Here is a 19,035-nt window from a genome sequence, read left to right as displayed (position 1 = left end):
CTACAGGGCAGACCCGCTCTCACATACAGCCATATTAGAAACTGCTGATTCACACTATGCTATTTCAAATCTAGTATTTAAGCCTTTATTTTATATGCAATATGTGTGTTTTGTACATGATGTGAGACCGCAGGAAAGTGTGTTGAGATGGAGAATGTTAGTGCTTCTGCACATACATATGCATGCGCTCCACAGGGACTTGAGAGCACATCGCGTCCATGAGAGAATCACAAAAGACAGACGGACAAAAGAATTGATTTCTTTCACAACCTTTCATTTCTATTTCTATATAAGAACTGTTGGAAAACAGAATGTATTAGTCTGTATACTTGCATGTTTTCTATAACTTTTGATAGAAGAATCTCTGATGCTGTACAGTCAAGTTCATCCTTCTTATTTATCAATATTACATTTTGTAAAATGAATAAGTGCATTCTGCATTCTTAAACCCAAAAATGAATATTCAGTCATCTATTCACCCTTATGTCATATCCTACAGCCAATATTTGTGTAAGGCAGATTGTAGCGCTGCTTTCTGGAGTGCAGTTCACTCCTTCACCAGTTGACATGCTCTAATTATGCAGTGTGAATGAGAAGCTTTGAGTACACTACTTATTTTCGGTGAACTGTCCAGCTGTCTGTATAATTATCCTTATAACTTACATTCCGACCCTTTTGTTCTCTATTTACTAGCTTTGACTATTTTTACACACTGATTATTTAACAGAGTTGCATGGCAAGTGTGAACTGGTTGCTTGTTGTATGCTAGTCTCAGCTTCAGGCCAATGAACCATTGACTGACCTTCTGGTCGCATACAAAAACACAATGCTTCAATCTGATTGGCTGTATAGACTCAATTTCTGGGAGTCAGGGTACACAGATTTCAGATCAGTTCACAGAGACAGCAGCTGTTGAAAAATATACTCTATTTTGTTTAAAGGATCATGAAACGGTATGTTCATGTGTCATATGTGTTAGAATTAAAATTTGAACACATGTATATTAGCAGCATAATATCATTCATGAGACAGGTGCTTTTACAGCCATTTAGAAGAATTGGTTGCAAATACAAAAGTACAAGGAATGTTCCCAGGATTTTAATTGAATGTGTATTATTCATTTATGATATATTTTCATTGAACAATTAGTTTATAGAGATATAACAAATCATTATTATTATTATTATTATAAATAAACAAACAATTAAAATAAACAATATCCACCTGTCCATATGTTTTAGAATTATTATTATTATTAATAATGATAATGATAATAATAGTAATTATTTTTGTTATTATTATTATATTGGTAATAAATAAACAAAATAAACAGTCTTCATTTGTCCATATGTTTTAGAAATAATAATAATAATTATATTTTTCATAAATAAACAATTAAAATAAAGAGTATCCACTTATCCATATGTTTTAGAAATAATAATAATAATAATAGTAATAATAATAATAATAATAATTATTATTATTACTGGAAGTTTAAAGAGGAAAAATGGTTTGGAGAATGTATGTATGTATGGATTATTATAATAATTTATTTATTTAGTATTTTTAATGTGATATGTATTATTCATTTAGGATATATTTTATTGAATAATTTGTTTATTGAGATATAAAAAATATGATTGTTATTATTATTATATTGGTCATAAATAAACTATTTTAAAAAACACTTGTCCATATATTTTAGAAATAATAATAATATTAATGATGATAATTATTATTATTATTTGGACAAATTTGTTTTAATTATTATTTAAGTGGAATGCTTCCAATATTCTAATCTAATGCTTAAAGGTACATTTGAAGCAAGATTTTGCCATTTTTGTGGATGTGTCTAAAAAATATTTTTTGCATTCACATGTATTTTGTACATGCAGAGAACAAATGCAAAAAATATTTATTTGTAAAAAAAACATTTTATTGAATGCATTTGTTTGCATAACTGTGCATTGCCCTGTCCATTAGTGAGATGTATTGATACTATTTTAACTTCATAATAGTGAAATAGAGGCCTGCAGATGGTGTCAGTACCTCCAGATTTCTTTTTCACACTGTGCCGTGAACCGACCTGCACTAAAATGAGTTTCCCTGTAAGCACCACGGACAGCTCCACAGCACACTGTGTGGAAGTCTCCTCTAATGCTGCTGGTCTCCACTGCTGCAGCTGCACACAACACAATGCAGCCTCTCACAGACTACATGCTCTAGCGTGCGCCTAAATCTTGATTTACAAACCGCTTCAATGCAGTTCTTGCCGGGTTGTTTTTGTCTTCCCCGCTCAACTTTGCATGTGTAATGTGTGCTCTGTGGAGTTTGTTGCAACCACTTTTTCATCTGCAATGTTTTTTTTTAATACGTCCTCTGTCTCTTATCTTATCCTGGTCCATTCTCTCTCTCTCTCTCTCTCTTCTCTCTGGAGATTAGGGAATAAAACAGCACATATTCCCCCTGCTCGCTCATCCTCCCTCCCCCACTGATAGGATCTCTGGAGGATGGAGTGGATTAATGACCTCGCTGGAGAGGGCCAGATCTCTCCAAATCACCCCATAGAGCTGCACACACCACTCATCATCATTGTGTGTGTGTGTGTGTGTGTGTGTGTGTGTGTGTGCGATTTACAGTAGCATATGCTTATTTCCACTATATATGTGCTCAACCCATCACTAGTCGCACTGTGTTGCATTTAATTCAACCCACTGAAAGACAGACCTGTTCAGCCATGAATTCAAACTGATCTACACAGAGACATCCTTGTCTTCCTTGTTAATTATATACACCAGTCTCCTGCTGTGTATTTGTTTCTCTCCGCAGCAGTTTCCTCTCTTCCTGTGACAATATTTAACAGACCTCCAGTTCTCCCAGCGGAGAGCGTGTCCCCCTCCCTCCGCTCAGACTGCAGGCTTCAGCAGGCCTGTATACCACTGTGAAAGGAAACATATGGACAGAAAACACACTAGAGACAGAAACAGAATATCATAGTGACTTGGGGTGGCAACAGCCTAAGCCCAAAGTATACTTTGGTGGTCCACGACCACGCGAGGTAATTTTCGTCATCAGAAGGGTCCATGGACATGTCCGCGTGCTGCCCAATTTTTGTGTCCGCGCTTACGAGTATGCGAGTGACTTGAGCACTTTGAGTCCACTAGTTAGTGCGCATGCACCAAACACATCTTGCACACCCACTGCCAAGGAGTATACTTTAAAAGGCTCTTTAGAAAACACAAAGAACACCCTAGCAACCATGTAACAATGAGCTGCATAGCGACCATTCACAACATCTTAACACCCTAAATCCTACATCCAACGTGATTTTTCTTCAAAAACATTTAATATTGTGGCATTTTTTCTTTCTTGTAACAATTTACAATAATGTTCAATTCGTCCTAACAATGAACAATATTTTACAGCATTTATTAACCTATTAACAGCAAAAGTTTAAAATAATTGTTTAAAATAATTGTGAAGTAAAAAAAAAAAAATATATGTTTATTGTTTTGTTTTTGAAGGAAGTCTCTTCTGCTCACCAAGGCTGTGTTTATGTGAAATATATTAAAACAGTAATATTCTGTTATATAAATGTAATATAACTGTTTTCCATCTGAATATATCTGAAAATATTTTAAAATGTAATTTGAGTCCAGTCTTCAGTGTCACATGATCCTTCAGAAATCATTCTAATATACTGATTTGCTGCTCAAGAAACAGTTGTGCTGCTTAATATTTTGTGGAAACCATGATAAATTCTTTCAGAATTCTTTGATAAATACAAAGTTCAAAAGAACAGCATTTTTTTTGTCTTTTGTCTTTTTGTAATTTTGTCTTTACAGTCACTTTTGATCAATTCAATGAATGCTTTCTGAATAAAAGTTTTTTTTTTTTTTTTTAAATCTTACTGATCCCAAATGTTTGAATGGTAGTGTAGGTTGATGTTAATGTATGCATTCTGTAGTACAAAGTTCTGTCAAACTCTAGATATCGCACCAGACTAATAGGTCATTAACTCAATCTGCTTGCAATCACATCATTCTCTACAGAATGCACATCTGATTGGTTCGTGGTGTATCAGCAGCCAATGAGCTTGCTGCTTTACTTTTAAATACTTGGTCAGTGTCTGCGTAGCAGTTTCCAGCACGCTTTCAGAAACCCTCCACCTTCCCCAGCTCCACCTGTATAGATCTGCTACGGGTAATTCATGAATGCTATTGTACAGCAGCGGTATGTCTTGCTCACAGCAGCATGTCGTGTATGTATTGTGCAGTAGTAAGTCTCGTACTTGCTCTGCAGCAGCAATAACCAACAGCAGCAGCGTAGCATATCTATTCCGCCAAACCAAACATATCAACATTGTCATCCATTACCATGCAAAACAAAACTCATTGTTAGTCCATAATACCTAATGCATTAATTAATAATAACGTATTTCATCATCGTTTCGTTAACATTTTTGCACTTTTCTCTTCTCTTTGCAGCCAAAAAAGCAGCTGATGGTTCTGTCATCCCAAACGGCTACTGTGACTTCTGTCTAGGAGGCTCCAAGAAAACAGGCTGTCCTGAAGATCTAATTTCCTGTGCGGACTGCGGCCGATCAGGTGCGACCTAACTCATGTAAGCTCAGCTCGGAAATGGGATTTATTAATTTCTCAACATATTACCTTTTTTCGGTTGTTGCAGGCCATCCGTCGTGCCTGCAGTTCACCGTCAACATGACGGCGGCGGTGAGGACCTACCGCTGGCAGTGCATCGAGTGCAAATCATGCAGCCTGTGTGGGACATCAGAGAACGATGTAAGTCAACTGAACAAAGCAACTTTCTTTTCCAGTGCAATCTTTGTTGTGTTTGAGAACTGTTTAATCCGAGCCCCCAGCGCTAGTGTTTGGGGACATGTGCATACAAGGATCAACTTGCATTATTTTTACAGGATCAGCTTTTATTCTGTGATGATTGTGACAGAGGGTATCATATGTATTGTCTAAGCCCCCCTATGTCGGAGCCTCCGGAGGGTATGTACTATGTGTTTTACATTTAGGTGTTTTAAGTGCACTGCAAAAAAACAACAAAAAAAACAACAAAAAAAACCAGTATTTTTCTATTATCGTTCAGTAAAAATCTAAACATCCTTAAAGCAAGAGACATTTACTTCAGAAGCTAAATTATTATTGCATGAGATAATAATTTTTATTTATTTTATAAATATATAAGTATATATAATCTTTAAGATATATTAAAGTATATATTAAGCATACACATTTAAAATAAAAAATGTATATAAGTATTTTTATTTTTATTAATAATAAATAATTTAATTGAACTTGCTAATGAAAAACTGCTAGGCCTACTTAAAAGTGCTATTTCAAACTTTTGCCAAATTTTAATATTTAGTATATATTTTTGTCAGATTGTTTTTTTCTAGTTTTAAGCACTTTACTCTTGCACATTTTGTTACACAACTTTGTTGGGTGGAAACTTTGCATTTTCCACAAACGCTACTTTTCTGGAAATGGAAAAAACACTGTGCTTTTTAAATAATTAAACACTGTGTTGCCAAAGTTTATATTGTAGCTTTATATATGGTCAGACACTTGTGTCATTATATTAGTAAACTTTTGACCAAAATCAAGGTCAAATGGAGTTACAAGGTTTTTAACCAGGAATATTTTGAGAATTTTGGACATGTAGCCTATACATGTGTTTTGTCCACCATTAGTGGACAAAGTGCAGCATATTACGTTTCCATCAATTTACCAGTTGTAAAGTTAACTGCTATGTGAGCGCTCAGTTTCTTCAGTCATTTGCCCAAAATCTCATGTTTTTAAAGATCAAGTGCTTCGCACAGGCTATTTAAAACAGTATAAGCTATGAATTGAGAACAAATGCTAGACTAAGACACATTGCATTGCAAACAATCAGAGACTGTCCAAACTCTCATTGGCACTTCATTCACGATAGAGACGGTGTGTAGTTATGAGGCTTTACCAACAGTTTGAGGATCCAGTGAAGTTACAAGGTTTAGTCAGAAGCTTTTTAAAATACTTATCATTAGTTAAATATTTGCAAAACCCACAGACATCCGTAAAGGGTGACCAATGGTAATGATTTATGCAAAAGAAACAATGTTTCTGCCTGACAGTATCGATATACTCTCTGGAAAAACAAAAAGATGAAAAAATACTGTTAAACAATACATTTTTGCAGTGTTCAAGAACCGTTACTTAAAAGTGCTATGTCTAACTTTGGCCAAATATTACACGCTTCAATTTAAAACAACATTTGTGTCTTCATTTGCAGGGAGCTGGAGTTGCCATCTGTGTCTGCGCCAGCTAAAGGAAAAAGCGTCCGCCTACATCACACTAACCTAATCTCCGTGCCCTACTTCACCCTAGCAGTCTCATCCTACTCTATCCCATCATCACAGATCCAAAGAGACTCCCCCAACATCCACCAGAAGAGAACGACTTTCATCTGCCCATTGCCTGTATGGTGACAGCAAGGAAAACGTAGGGTGCGACTAACATTTTTGTATGTCATTTGGGACTCAAGCAGACCTTTCCTCGTCAGTCCCTCCAAAGAGTTCTTTCCTTCAATGATCAGAGAGGTCTTCTTCTTGTCTGACTCCATCTTATGGTGGCTAGACAAGTAGTGCCAAACGGTTTGTCGCTGAGGAGACATTTTGCACGAATCTGAGGGGGGCATGTCAGTGGGAGGAGTCTCTGTGACACCATTAGATGACGCACCAACTGCAGATGGGACGAGTGCCACTTGATCTCACCACAGCTTTTGGTTTGTTTAGCTCTGGTGAGAGATGGTATCAATGTGCCATTGATTTTTTTTTTGCGGTATATTCTTCAGGAGCAGACACCAGCACATAATGAGATCATGTTTAGTCATTAAATTTGGCCTTATTCTAGCTGTAATTAGACTTCTGTTGTAGAGATGAATGAATTCTTCAATAATTAATATCCCTTGAGGATACAACTTTTGGTTCTTGCAACACATTACAAAAAAAGGTGATATATCATGAACATAGTCTGTGTTAAAAGGAATATTGCAGGTTCAATACAAGCACTTGTAGAATAAAGTTGATAACCACAAAACTTTTTTCTTTTTTTTTAAAGGGTTACAGTGAAGTAGTCAATTGCGGGATCCATGGGACCTAACGCAAAGAGACTTAAAAGTGATAGTTACTAAATATTTTTAAGTTATTTGTTTTATTCGTCTATTGCGCCAAAAAAAACCATCAACAATTTATAGATGCAGAGTTGGATATTCTCATATATTTTTCGACTGTATGCGACAATGAACAAATGAAACAGCGTAGAGCAAATTCCTTTTGCCTGCTGTGACAAATGCCAACATACAACTTGCACAAGTCTGGCACCTGAGATCTGAAGCAGAGAATTGGAGGGAATAAAAAAAGAAATGCCTATGACACTGGACTGAGTCTGACAAATCTGTCTAGACCTCCTCCTGCAGGCTTTTGCCATGGGTGCAGGACAAAACGTGAAAGTTGCCATTGTGAGCAGGACAATTTTTTTTTTTTTGCAGGAGTGGGATTGAAAAATCCATTCCTCACACTTACAGTGAAAATGAATGGGGCCAATCCGTAAACACTAAATTACTCATTATTTCAAAAGTATAGCCACAAGATGCAAAAATATATGAGTGTTAACATGTTTTTAATGTGAAAAAAAATGACTTACTGACCTTTTCTGTGTAAAATTGTCCAATTTAGTAACTTTGTTGCCATGACAATGTTAATAAAAAAAACAATAAAACAACCATAAAAAATATGTGAACAACACAAGTTTTTACAGAAAGTTAATGTAAGTGCTTTTATAAAATGATAAACTTCACATTTCTGCTTTTAAATCCTCTAAAATTGGCCCCATTCACTTCCATTCCGTTACTGCAATTTTTTCTTTTCTTGTTTTTCTTTTTTTTCTTTTAGAAAACAAGGGACAAGTAGAAATAATTTTTTGTGGCAATCAACATTATACCACAAATGCTGCTGAACTTGTATTGAATCTGGAAAATTCTGGAATATCAAGGGAAGTCTTTTGCCCAAGGGAAGTCGTAATGCTGCAAACAGTTTTCATGCATAGAAAGATCCCTTTATTAAGAAAGTCCGAGGTGCATGTCTTTCAACCAGAGTCAAACTTGCTCTGTGTGAAAAAAGAAAAGAAAGAAAAGTAGATTTCAAAAATCAGCTGATTAATTCCGTACTTCCAACATGATCCCCACCTCCTCTTCCTATTCTCAACAAGCCAACATAAAATTCCCTCTCAGCCAGGGTGCGTTTATAAGAGTGTATATTTATCGAGCAACGTCTGTCCTTGTTTTAAAAACAGGGCGTTAAACGGTTGATTGTTGTCTTTTTTATGATGACTTGCTTGCATGTTGTAATAGTATCGTTTTTAAATAATTTAAGGACAAAAAATCGAAGAAAGCACACTTATTCTGCAATAATGTTTTTGTGTTTGTGACCCTCTCTGGGGAAGTTGCGTCGGTATGTATGTGCGCTTTTAAAACTCTCGTGGAACTTCGAAACTGTAAACGACAGAATGCGGAAATGGGGCGGAGACTACAGTGGGTGGGGTGTTTTAAAAAGGGGGAGGAGTTTGTGAAATTCTGACGTTTTCAGGTGCCACTGCAAACTCTCCATTTTGATTTCCTGGACAAACTGAAGACCAGCTTTGGAGACTCCTTTCCATCCCCCCAGTCTCTTTGGAGGGGCATTTTTCCTTTTTGTGACAAGAAAAATTGTGCGCCTCTTTTGTAGAATGAGCTCTTTACTATCTGTAAGTCTGCTTTGTGTTCTGAGACTTGCTACTGCAGCCTGCTTAAAAGAAGAAAAAATGTCAAGCTAAATCCAGAGGAGTGTTATGGGGACGGCAGCATGTGTGCGTGTGTGCGATTGTGCTGAGGTGACTGTTTTAAACCCAAAGTCCCCTCTTATCCGTGGCCTAACTGAAAAGACTGCCTGCCATTTTCTCCACACCGAGTCTTTGAGCTTTAAGTTGCGAGACGTTTGCTGTAAATAGATAAGTGCTCTGTCTTTCCAGAATCAGTCCATGTTATAGACTCAAGTGAAAATGTCTTATGTGCTGTAATTCATCGAAATGTGAAAACAGCCTTTTCTACGCTGTCAGTGAAATATTAATCCATGTTATTGGGTTATTTCTATTTTTGTATAATTTTCCAATTTATGGTTTTAATGAGCACTACACCACTGGTAACTCTGACTCCATATATGTAAATCTGTTCAATTCTTTTTAAAAGAGTTGTAGAAATGTTTAGTCTTCGGTAGAAATAGTCTTGATTTCACATTTTGATATATCAACGTCTTTGTTCAGCCAACCCCTTGTTGTTCTTTTTTTACTTATGACTATTTTGCACAGTCTGTGTGTGATATATATATATTTTTTTTTTGGACGAGGGCACTGTTAGAGCATTTTAATTAAAGCAATTACACCAGAGACAAAATTATAGATGCATTTTGCATGTTCTGATATTGATAACACACAATAATTACACATGGAATGTGTTGATTCTTTCCCTCTCAGTTCCTGAAGCCAAAACACTGTGGCTTTGTGTTGTTTTCAAAACATTGTTTGTTTGAGCGGCCTGGCATAGCAACACTGGCTCAACCAATAGCAAGCGTTTGGAGGTGGAGCTATCTCTCTGTGTGACCAATAGCAGATGGAAAGGCTGGTAGGAGTGTTTTGAAAACCTTTTTATAATATTTTCAGTAGTGAAATGACACAATTCACTTTTAACAGTATTAAGAGGGGGAAATATATTCTGATTTTGTCTGCCTTGGTGAGATTTTTGGTTAGAAACTAACCTTCATGTTCTGTAGTATTTTCTAGAACTACAAACGATTGTCAAGCTGTTTTCATGTCCCCCAAAGTTTGAAAGAGGGGCCGTGATTGGTTTGTATGAAAATATTTTGTTAGTTCACAGGCCTTTATTGACGAGGGGCGGAGTCATAATGATGTGATTGTATTCTTAGTAATGTGAGAGTATGAGTGGCATTATGTGGGAGGATGGTACACAAGGCTTAACCAGATTGTTTAAATGGTGAGCAGCTACATTTCAACGCGGACCACTGTGTCCTCTGTCCTGCTTGGGTTGAGATCTGTGCTCTATTTGTCTTTAATCTGTCTCGCTGATTTCACAGGGTCTTCTCTACCTGTATATTGTTGTGCTGTGATCTTCGCTTGCAGTTTTTTGTTTTTTTTATTCCCCCACAAACACCCACACACAAATACTCTTATGCGAGAGGATGCGTGAGTGTTTTACTTTCTTGTAACTGTCCATAGAAAAATAAAACAGACGTATGGAGAAAAGAAGCGTGTTCTGACTCAGGACTGAGTTGTACATTTGTTTTCATTGAACTTGAAATGGGTGCTCCTCATGGAACTGAGCATCTCTGATGACTGCTGCTCAGTGATCCACTTTAAAGAATGTCCTTTCTTTTATTTCTGTCCATTTTGACAAGCAGGAAATAAAAAAAAAAATTGTACCATTATCCGATTTTGTCTTCTGTGATGTTTCCAGCGGAGCAGCGCTGAAATACAGAATTTAAAGGAATAATTCACCCAATAATTTACTCACCTTCAAGCCGTCCTAGGTGTATATGACTTTCTTCTTTCAACCAAACACAGAGTTATAATAAATAATATCCTGGCTTTTCCCAGCTTTGTAATAATGCCATTGAATAGTGCCTGAGTTTTTTTAAGCTCCAAAAATCCATCATAAAAGTAACCCAAATGACTCCAGTGGGTTCATAAATGTCTTCTGAAGTGAAGCGATGGGTTTTTGTAAGAAAAATATCCATGTGTAAAACTTTATAAACTATAATCACTGGCTTCCAGCAATGGCCGTACACGCGATCACATGAGAGTTACATGGTATTCGTGAGAGGCGTCTATTTTCACATAAGCTTACGCTACGCCTACGTCAAACGTCGGGTCAGAGGTCACTCTCCTGCTGGAACTCAACTCTCTCGTGAACGCACGTATGGCCGTTAAATATGGATATTTTTCTTACAAAAACCCATCGCTTCACTGTAGAAGGAATTTATTAACCCACTGGAGTCATATGGATTACTTTTATGATGGATGGATGTGCTTTTTGGAGCTTCAAAAACTCAGACACCATTTAATGTCATTACAAAGCTGGGAAGAGCCAGGATATTATTTAATATAACTCAGACTGTGTACGGGAAATCATTTACACCTAGGATGGCTTGAGGGTGAGTAAATTATGAGAGAATTTTCATTTTTGGGTGAACTATTCCTTCAAAGTAGGAATTAAACAGATGTTATTCTAGTCTTTTGTTCCCAATTGTGACATAAATATGAGTGAAACGGCTTTTGAACAAGAAAAAAATGTAGGGTGGGACTTGATTTTGGTTTGAGATGGTTGTGGTTTGCTATTGGTCGATCTCATGTGAGTGACAGGTTGTCCCGTCCTCATGCCAGTAAACACATCAGAGAAGAGAAGAGAAGAGAAGAGAAGAGAAGAGAAGAGAAGAGAAGAGAAGAGAAGAGAAGAGAAGAGAAGAGAAGAGAAGAGAAGAGAAGAGAAGAGAAGAGAAATAATGTATGTGGAAAAATCATTTGTGATCCTGGACCACAAAAACAGTCACAAGGGTAAATTTTTTGAATTTGAGATGTATACAACATCTGAAAGCTGAATAAATAAGCTTCACATTGATGTATGGTTGTAGGATAGGACAATATTTGGCCGAGATACAACTATTTGAAAATCTGGAATCTGAGGGTGCAAAAAAATCTAAACATTGAGAAAATTGCCTTTAAAATGGTCCATTTATGTTCACGATTTTGCTGCATCCACTCACAAAAATATTGTTTTTATTTATTTACAGTAGGAAATTTACTAAATATCTTCATGGAACATTATCTTTACTTAATATCCTAATGATTTTTTGCATAAAAGAAAAATCGATCATTTTGACCCATACAATGTATTGTTGGCTATTGCCACAAATACTCGTACGACTTGTGACTGGTTTTGTGGTCCAGGGTCACATTTATAATACAGTAAATACTGCAATTGTCCATTTTGATTTCATGGTGACTTTAAATTCATAGAAACTGTGAAAATGGTCATGAAAAACGACACTATGACAGTCTTGGTGCAATATACCTTGACTAAAATTAAAAGCAGACAGGATGGAAAAAGTGTATATGACACTTTTAATATTAACTAACATATTGTTCAATAGATGCTTCCTGCTCTGGTGCAAGGAAACCGACTGGCTGTAGCTGTTTGTGAGATAAAATAAGGCTTTTTTTTCTCTCTCCTACAGCTAGAACATTACATCTTAATAAATGACACACAATCTAGCACACATGCTGTACTGTAAAGCAGTGCTTTTAATTGGAAGAGTGAATTATAAAACAGATAAATAAAACCTTCTGCCAGCCTGTTTTGGAGAAACACAATTAACTAACCAGTAAACGGCCTATTTGTGACACACTATTTTTATTCCATTTTAATGATTTATTTTAGCACTGTATCTTGATCCGCATTTAAAAAAAGCATTTTCCTTTGGTTAGCACAATCTGAATTCCAATACGTCTGTCCAAACCACAAAATTTAAACCCGTTTGCACCAAGATCAGAATTCTGGCCATAACATTCAGTTCTAAATAAAAAAAAAAATGTCTGTGCGTTCCGCTGCATTATTCGTGCATATGTGTTTGAGTGTGTGTGTGCATGTGTGTGTGTTTGTGGGGGGGGAGGAGTGGGGGTGATCGGAGACTCCAAGCCAATTACCACATCCACCAGACATCCTCAGACTGCCTGAGCCTTCCTTCCAATAAGAGTACGGCTGCAAAGAGATGGGGCCTGAGGTGGTTGCCATGGCAACTCAGGGGCTGCTTGCATGGCGGATGATGCTGGGGTGATGGATTACAGTAATGGGATGGGGTGTGCAGGAAGGGAGGGGTGAGTGGAGAGAACTCATGCATAAATATATTGGAAATGTATGAATAAATCTGAAATGCATAGACTTAAAGGACACAGAGGAGGAGAGTGGAGGATGTTTGAATTTGGCCCATTCAACATGGGTCTGAAAATCATAGATATGTGGCTTTATGAAGGAATATTGTCTAAAAGAGTTCCTTATTGAACTATTTTATAAAGATATTTGGGATGTTGAACTTAAACCAACTTGTGAGACAGTAATATATGAGATTTTACTGTTTAAACCATCTATATAAATAATAATAATAATATGCTTTATATGTAACTCACACATTTCTACATGCCTTTACTGAATGCTGAAATGCTAATGTATATATACAGGCTTTATACAGCCTTATTTTAATTCTACATAACACTTTTTTTTTCTAGCTTTTTATATTTTCTGAAGGAATCTGAGGCCCAGGGTCCTGCTGCGTTCTAATGCCACATGAAATCTGTCACTAGTCTGCCATCTAGTGTTAGTCGTAACATGTACAAAATGTATACTACTCTGACTAGCACTAACTAGCATTAACCAGAAATTATTAATGGTATTTTTTTAAATCAAGGTAAAACCCAGTACTTTCTTAGGTAAGTACACTGTAAGTACACGTATTGTAGAATAGAGGGTTACAATTTATTTTAAGGTGTCATTGTTACAGTGTTATTATATATTTAAGAGTAATATTAAGTGATTAAATATACTTTAGAGTTAGGGTAGGATTAGGATTTGGTTGAGGGTTAGTTGCATGTAATTATGCATAATTTACTGTTATTACTATGGTAAGTGCATGTAACATATGTAACAAGGATACTGTAAAAAAAAGTGTTACCAAATAAAGTGTAATGATAATAAAAAAAAAACTATAAAAAAATCTCAAAAGCATATTAAATTACAAAAACATTTTTAAAATAAAAGTTAATTCAAAATATTAATCCATGCTTTAAATAATACTAAAACAATACTGTTTAACATGATCTGCCACCGTTATTTCTTAATCCTTATATCATTGATTATTACTAAATTTTATTCATATTTCTTGTTTAAGTCCAGGGGGATATTAGAGCTCAAGCCCCTCCATAACATTGCACATTTGTTTACCTTATCTCTTTAGATATATTTAGTTCAAAATAAACAGGCTCAATATTAAAAATATAGTATTTGTCCTTGATTTACCTTTGATGTGCAACAGAGAATGTGAACAGTGAGCACAAACTGGAGGGCAACAGTTGTAAGGGCACATTTCATCTGTTAATCAGAGCCTTTCTCGGGTTACATCAAGGTCAGACACCAGTGCTGTTCCCACAGGGTCACTTTTGAGTCATGGGAAACCAAACACACTGACACACACAACCTTTGCTGAAAAAACAAAACAAAAACAAGAATAAATACATGCATACATAATTTTGTTTAAACCCGTAAGACTTTCATTCATCTTTGAAACATAAATGAAGATATTTTAAATTACATTAGTCCAAATTTTCTGAAGGGACTTGATCACTGTATATGATGAACAGATCGAATTTAGACTTTTATTCACATTATAAACATTGATCGGTGACAGAAGCTCAGCTGTAGGCCTACTTGGTTGATGTGTAAGAACAAACCTCATTGGTTCTTGTGGAAGCTCAAACGCGCTGCGTAACACAAGAATGAACCTCATTGGTTCTTGTGGAAGCTCAAACGTGCTACGTAACACAAGAATGAACCTCATTGGTTCTCGCGGAAGCTCAAACGTGCTGCGTAACACGAGACTGAACCTCATTGGTTCTTGCTGAAGCTCAAACGTGCTGCATAACGAAAGAATGAACCTCATTGGTTCTTGTGGAAGCTCAAATGCGCTGCGTAAAACAAGAATGAATCTCATTGGTTCTTTTGGAAGCTCAAACGTGCTACGTAACACAAGAATGAACCTCATTGGTTCTCGCGGAAGCTCAAACGTGCTGCGTAACACAAGAATGAACCTCATTGGTTCTTGCTGAAGCTCAAACGTGCTGCGTCACACGAGAATGAACCTCGTTGGTTCTTGCTGAAGCTCAAACGTGCTGCGTCACACGAGAATGAACCTCATTGGTTCTTGCTGAAGCTCAAACGTGCTGCGTCACACGAGAATGAACCTCATTGGTTCTTGCTGAAGCTCAAACGTGCTGCGTAACACAAGAATGAACCTCATTGGTTCTTGCTGAAGCTCAAACGTGCTGCGTCACACGAGAATGAACCTCATTGGTTCTTGCTGAAGCTCAAACGTGCTGCGTCACACGAGAATGAACCTCATTGGTTCTTGTGGAAGCTCAAACGTGCTGCATAACGCGAGAATGAACCTCACTGGTTTTTGCTGAAGCTCAAACGTGCTGCGTAACGAGATAATGAACCTCATTGGTTCTTGCTGAAGTTCAAACGTGCTGCAGAACAAGAAAATGAGAATGAACCTCATTGGTTCTTGTGGAAGCTCAAACGTGCTGCATAACGCGAGAATGAACCTCATTGGTTCTTTCTGAAGCTCAAACGTGCTGCGTAACGCGATAATGAACCTCATTGGTTCTTGCTGAAGCTCAAACGTGCTGCGTAACATGAGACTGAACCTCATTGGTTCTTGTGGAAGCTCAAACGTGCTGCGTAACACAAGAATGAACCTCATTGGTTCTTTTGGAAGCTCAAAAGTGCTGCGTAACACGAGAATGAACCTCATTGGTTCTTTTGGAAGCTCAAAAGTGCTGCGTAACACGAGAATGAACCTCATTTGTTCTTACGGAAGCTCAAATGTGCTGCGTAACACGAGAATGAACCTCATTGGTTCTTTTGGAAGCTCAAAAGTGCTGTGTAACACGAGAATGAACCTCATTGGTTCTTTTGGAAGCTCAAACGTGCTGCGTAACACGAGAATTAACCTCATTGGTTCTTGTGGAAGCTCAAACGTGCTGCGTAACACGAGAATGAACCTCATTGGTTCTTTTGGAAGCTCAAACGTGCTGTGTAACACGAGAATGAACCTCATTTGTTCTTACGGAAGCTCAAACGTGCTTAACACGAGAATGAACCTCATTGGTTCTTACAGAAGCTCAAACGTGCTGCGTAACACGAGAATGAACCTCATTGGTTCTTACGGAAGCTCAAACGTGCTGCGTAACACGAGAATGAACCTCATTGGTTCTTACAGAAGCTCAAACGTGCTGCGTAACAGGAGAATGAACCTCATTGGTTCTTACGGAAGCTCAAACGTGCTGCGTAACACGAGAATGAACCTCATTGGTTCTTACAGAAGCTCAAACGTGCTGCGTAACACGAGAATGAACCTCATTGGTTCTTACGGAAGCTCAAACGTGCTGCGTAACACGAGAATGAACCTCATTGGTTCTTGTGGAAGCTCAAACGTGCTGCGTAACATGAGAATGAACCTCATTGGTTCTTACAGAAGCTCAAACGTGCTTAACACGAGAATGAACCTCATTGGTTCTTACGGAAGCTCAAATGTGCTGCGTAACACGAGAAGGAACCTTAATCGGTTCTCGCACGTCAAGTGAAAATGCTTAAAGTCCAACTGAAATCAAAATGGACCCTGTTTACTTTGTTAGCGCATATTACTAGTCTTGTGGTGAACAATTAATCCGTGCAAGTTAAAACCATAGACTGTAAAAAAATATGGACGTAGTGTCCGTGACGTCACCCGTAGGTTTCTGAAGAGCATTTTTGAAGCCTAAAGTGGGCGGAGCCGGCCGTCGCCATCTTGGCCTTGCGTCACTCCCGGATAACAGAAAATAGGCAAACAGGCGGGGCGTGAGTGGAGCTAAGAAGCCTGGCCATAGATATGAGCCTGGCTATCTGAAATCATCTAGCTCGACGTGATCGAGTTAGCTGATGATGTAAAGCCAATTAAAAGTTCCTATTTTTGCCCTTCGAAATATTTTAATAGTTAAAAGACATGGCTACAAGTGAGACTGTGTATTACTTCGAGAGTGTTTGTGCGTGACAGTGATTTATGTGCATAACGTTACATGTCAGTCACTCTTTCATGGTCCGTCAGCGCGGCATCGCTCAAGTTCGTAGAGAGCTTATTCAGTCCATTTTAAATTCTGATTTTGGCCGCCTCTCAAATTGGTTAAACCGTTAAACCATAGATATATTGCCTTTGAAGTGCAAGTAAATGCGCTAGAAAATCCGCGCTCATTCATGTGCATTTAATGCACGGACGGAGAAAGCGCCGACGCCTGCATGATTTCATCTGACAGTACATAAGCATATTATAATCCATCTGTTCCATGATAGCAGAATGAACGAGCCTTTATTGACGTTTTAAATTTGAGAACCCCAAAAAGCAAAGAAATTGTCAGACATCCATCCATGTTCACAGAGGAAAACAACTGAAATACAGCGCTGGTTGTTCTCTCAAACGATAACGACGGAATCCAAAGACGTGGGCTTTGTACCCAAGTATTACATTTTATGAAATAACCCCGAAAAAAAGCACAAACACTGCAGAGAAGGCAAGTTCAGCAGCTAACATTTGCTGAGGTGAAGTGACGGCTAGTAACAGCACACAAACGGCTAGCATTGACAGCGGTAATCCATCTGTCACTCAAGTGGCCACACCCTTAAATTTAAATATTAATCAACTAAACGGACGAGTTATAAAAAAATTCACCCCCCTCACAGTTGTTATGAAGGGCAAAATTAGCTGTATAGACCAAAGCCACATAGAGATCCAGGCTGTAAACATGTTTTTTTCTGCTGTAAAGTTGGCAATTTTAACATGAGGGAGATACAGATTTGACTCACTTCTGCAGCCAGGCCAAGCGGCCAGTTAATGAATTGCAGTTTAACTCACTTCCGTGTTGGTTTCAAGAGAGAGACGGGGAGGTTGCCGCTTGGTTAAAACACAGAAAAAAAGGTTTGGGCTTCGTAATCTTTAATCAAAATCTGAAAATGCCCCTCCCCTCTGCATTGGAGGACCTTCCCTGATGACGTAGGTTTGACGGCTTGGTTTGGGAAACGCTTAACCACTCCCCTCAAATCGTTAGTCTGTAATGAGCGAGAGATGGAGAGGAGGAGCGCTAGAGTAAAACCCTGCCCTCTGTTCAATATTCCTTTTCACTGGGAAATACGTCACAGCACTGGAGAAAAGTCGTTTGCAACTTCCGGTTCACGCGGACTTTAAGCTTCTAATTAACAGCTCAATTCATATAGATTAGTTTTACAATTTCTTTATGAACTTTTTGAAGCGTCAAAGTGGTAGTTGCGTGGACTGTCAATAGAGGGACAGAAACCTCTCGTATTTCACTAACATAAAGTTGGCTTGATGTTGGACGTTCCACATTCACAAATTTAGGGACCGTCTCTGAAGTTAGATACGACATTGGTATACACGTTTCTAACTTCAATAGAATTTAAAGAGAATGACTTACAGTCACAAAACCAACTGTAAAGTGTTCATGTAGGTGTCAGCTATAATGCACATTGCACACCTTTTAGATTTTTGATATTTATTAAAGTAAACTGTCAAATCATGACTGTAAGTCATTCTCTTTAAATGCTATTAAGCTTTCAATTATGGTAGGCTATATTTTGTGTATAAGTCTTTTGGTATAGTGAAATAAATAAATATTTTTTTTTTACACATGATTTGACAGTTTATTTGAATAAATATCAAAAATCTAAAGTGTGTATCACACCTGACACCTACATAAATACTTTACAGTTGGTTTTATGACTGCAAGTCATCCTCTTCATAAGCTATTTAAGTTATAATCGTGTTTACTGATGTCGTGTAACTTAAGACACGGTTCTAAAGGATGAACGAAACTATCACCAGTTTGTAAATGACAGAATTACATTTTTGAGTGAACTAACCATTTAATGTGCTTAATTTAACCCTTTATTTAATTATGTTATCAACTAGGGTGATAAGCGGGGCACAACCTAACACGGGGGTAGTGGTAACACACATGGTTTGAAACTTTCCACACATGCCAGCATGATGAAACTTAGTGTATTTAGGCTACTAGTTGCCATATCAACACTATAGAGAAA

General features: G+C 37.4%; 2 protein-coding genes across 3 annotated transcripts in view; one reads left to right on the top strand and one right to left on the bottom strand.

Moving 5' to 3' along the window:
- Positions 1-10,690, top strand: part of dpf1 (double PHD fingers 1) — a 48,872-nt gene extending 38,182 nt beyond the window's left edge. The window contains exons 9-12 of one of the 2 annotated variants that reach the window (XM_082181229.1): positions 4,488-4,607; positions 4,690-4,802; positions 4,943-5,018; positions 6,304-10,690. In XM_082181229.1, the coding sequence (XP_082037355.1) occupies positions 4,488-4,607; positions 4,690-4,802; positions 4,943-5,018; positions 6,304-6,374 (380 nt within the window). In that variant the 3' untranslated portion in view covers positions 6,375-10,690. Of the gene's footprint in view, positions 1-4,487; positions 4,608-4,689; positions 4,803-4,936; positions 5,019-6,303 lie in introns of both variants that reach the window. The other variant, XM_082181228.1, reaches the window with a different exon arrangement.
- Positions 1-19,035, bottom strand: part of LOC309507061 (uncharacterized protein) — a 159,247-nt gene that overhangs the window by 109,661 nt on the left and 30,551 nt on the right. The window lies entirely within an intron of this gene.

The sequence above is a fragment of the Leuciscus leuciscus genome (assembly GCF_965113295.1).
Source record: "Leuciscus leuciscus genome assembly, chromosome: 9".
NCBI classification, from domain to species: Eukaryota; Metazoa; Chordata; class Actinopteri; order Cypriniformes; family Leuciscidae; genus Leuciscus; species Leuciscus leuciscus.
Note: the sequence above shows the minus strand (reverse complement) of the source record. Positions and strands in the feature narration are given on the sequence as shown.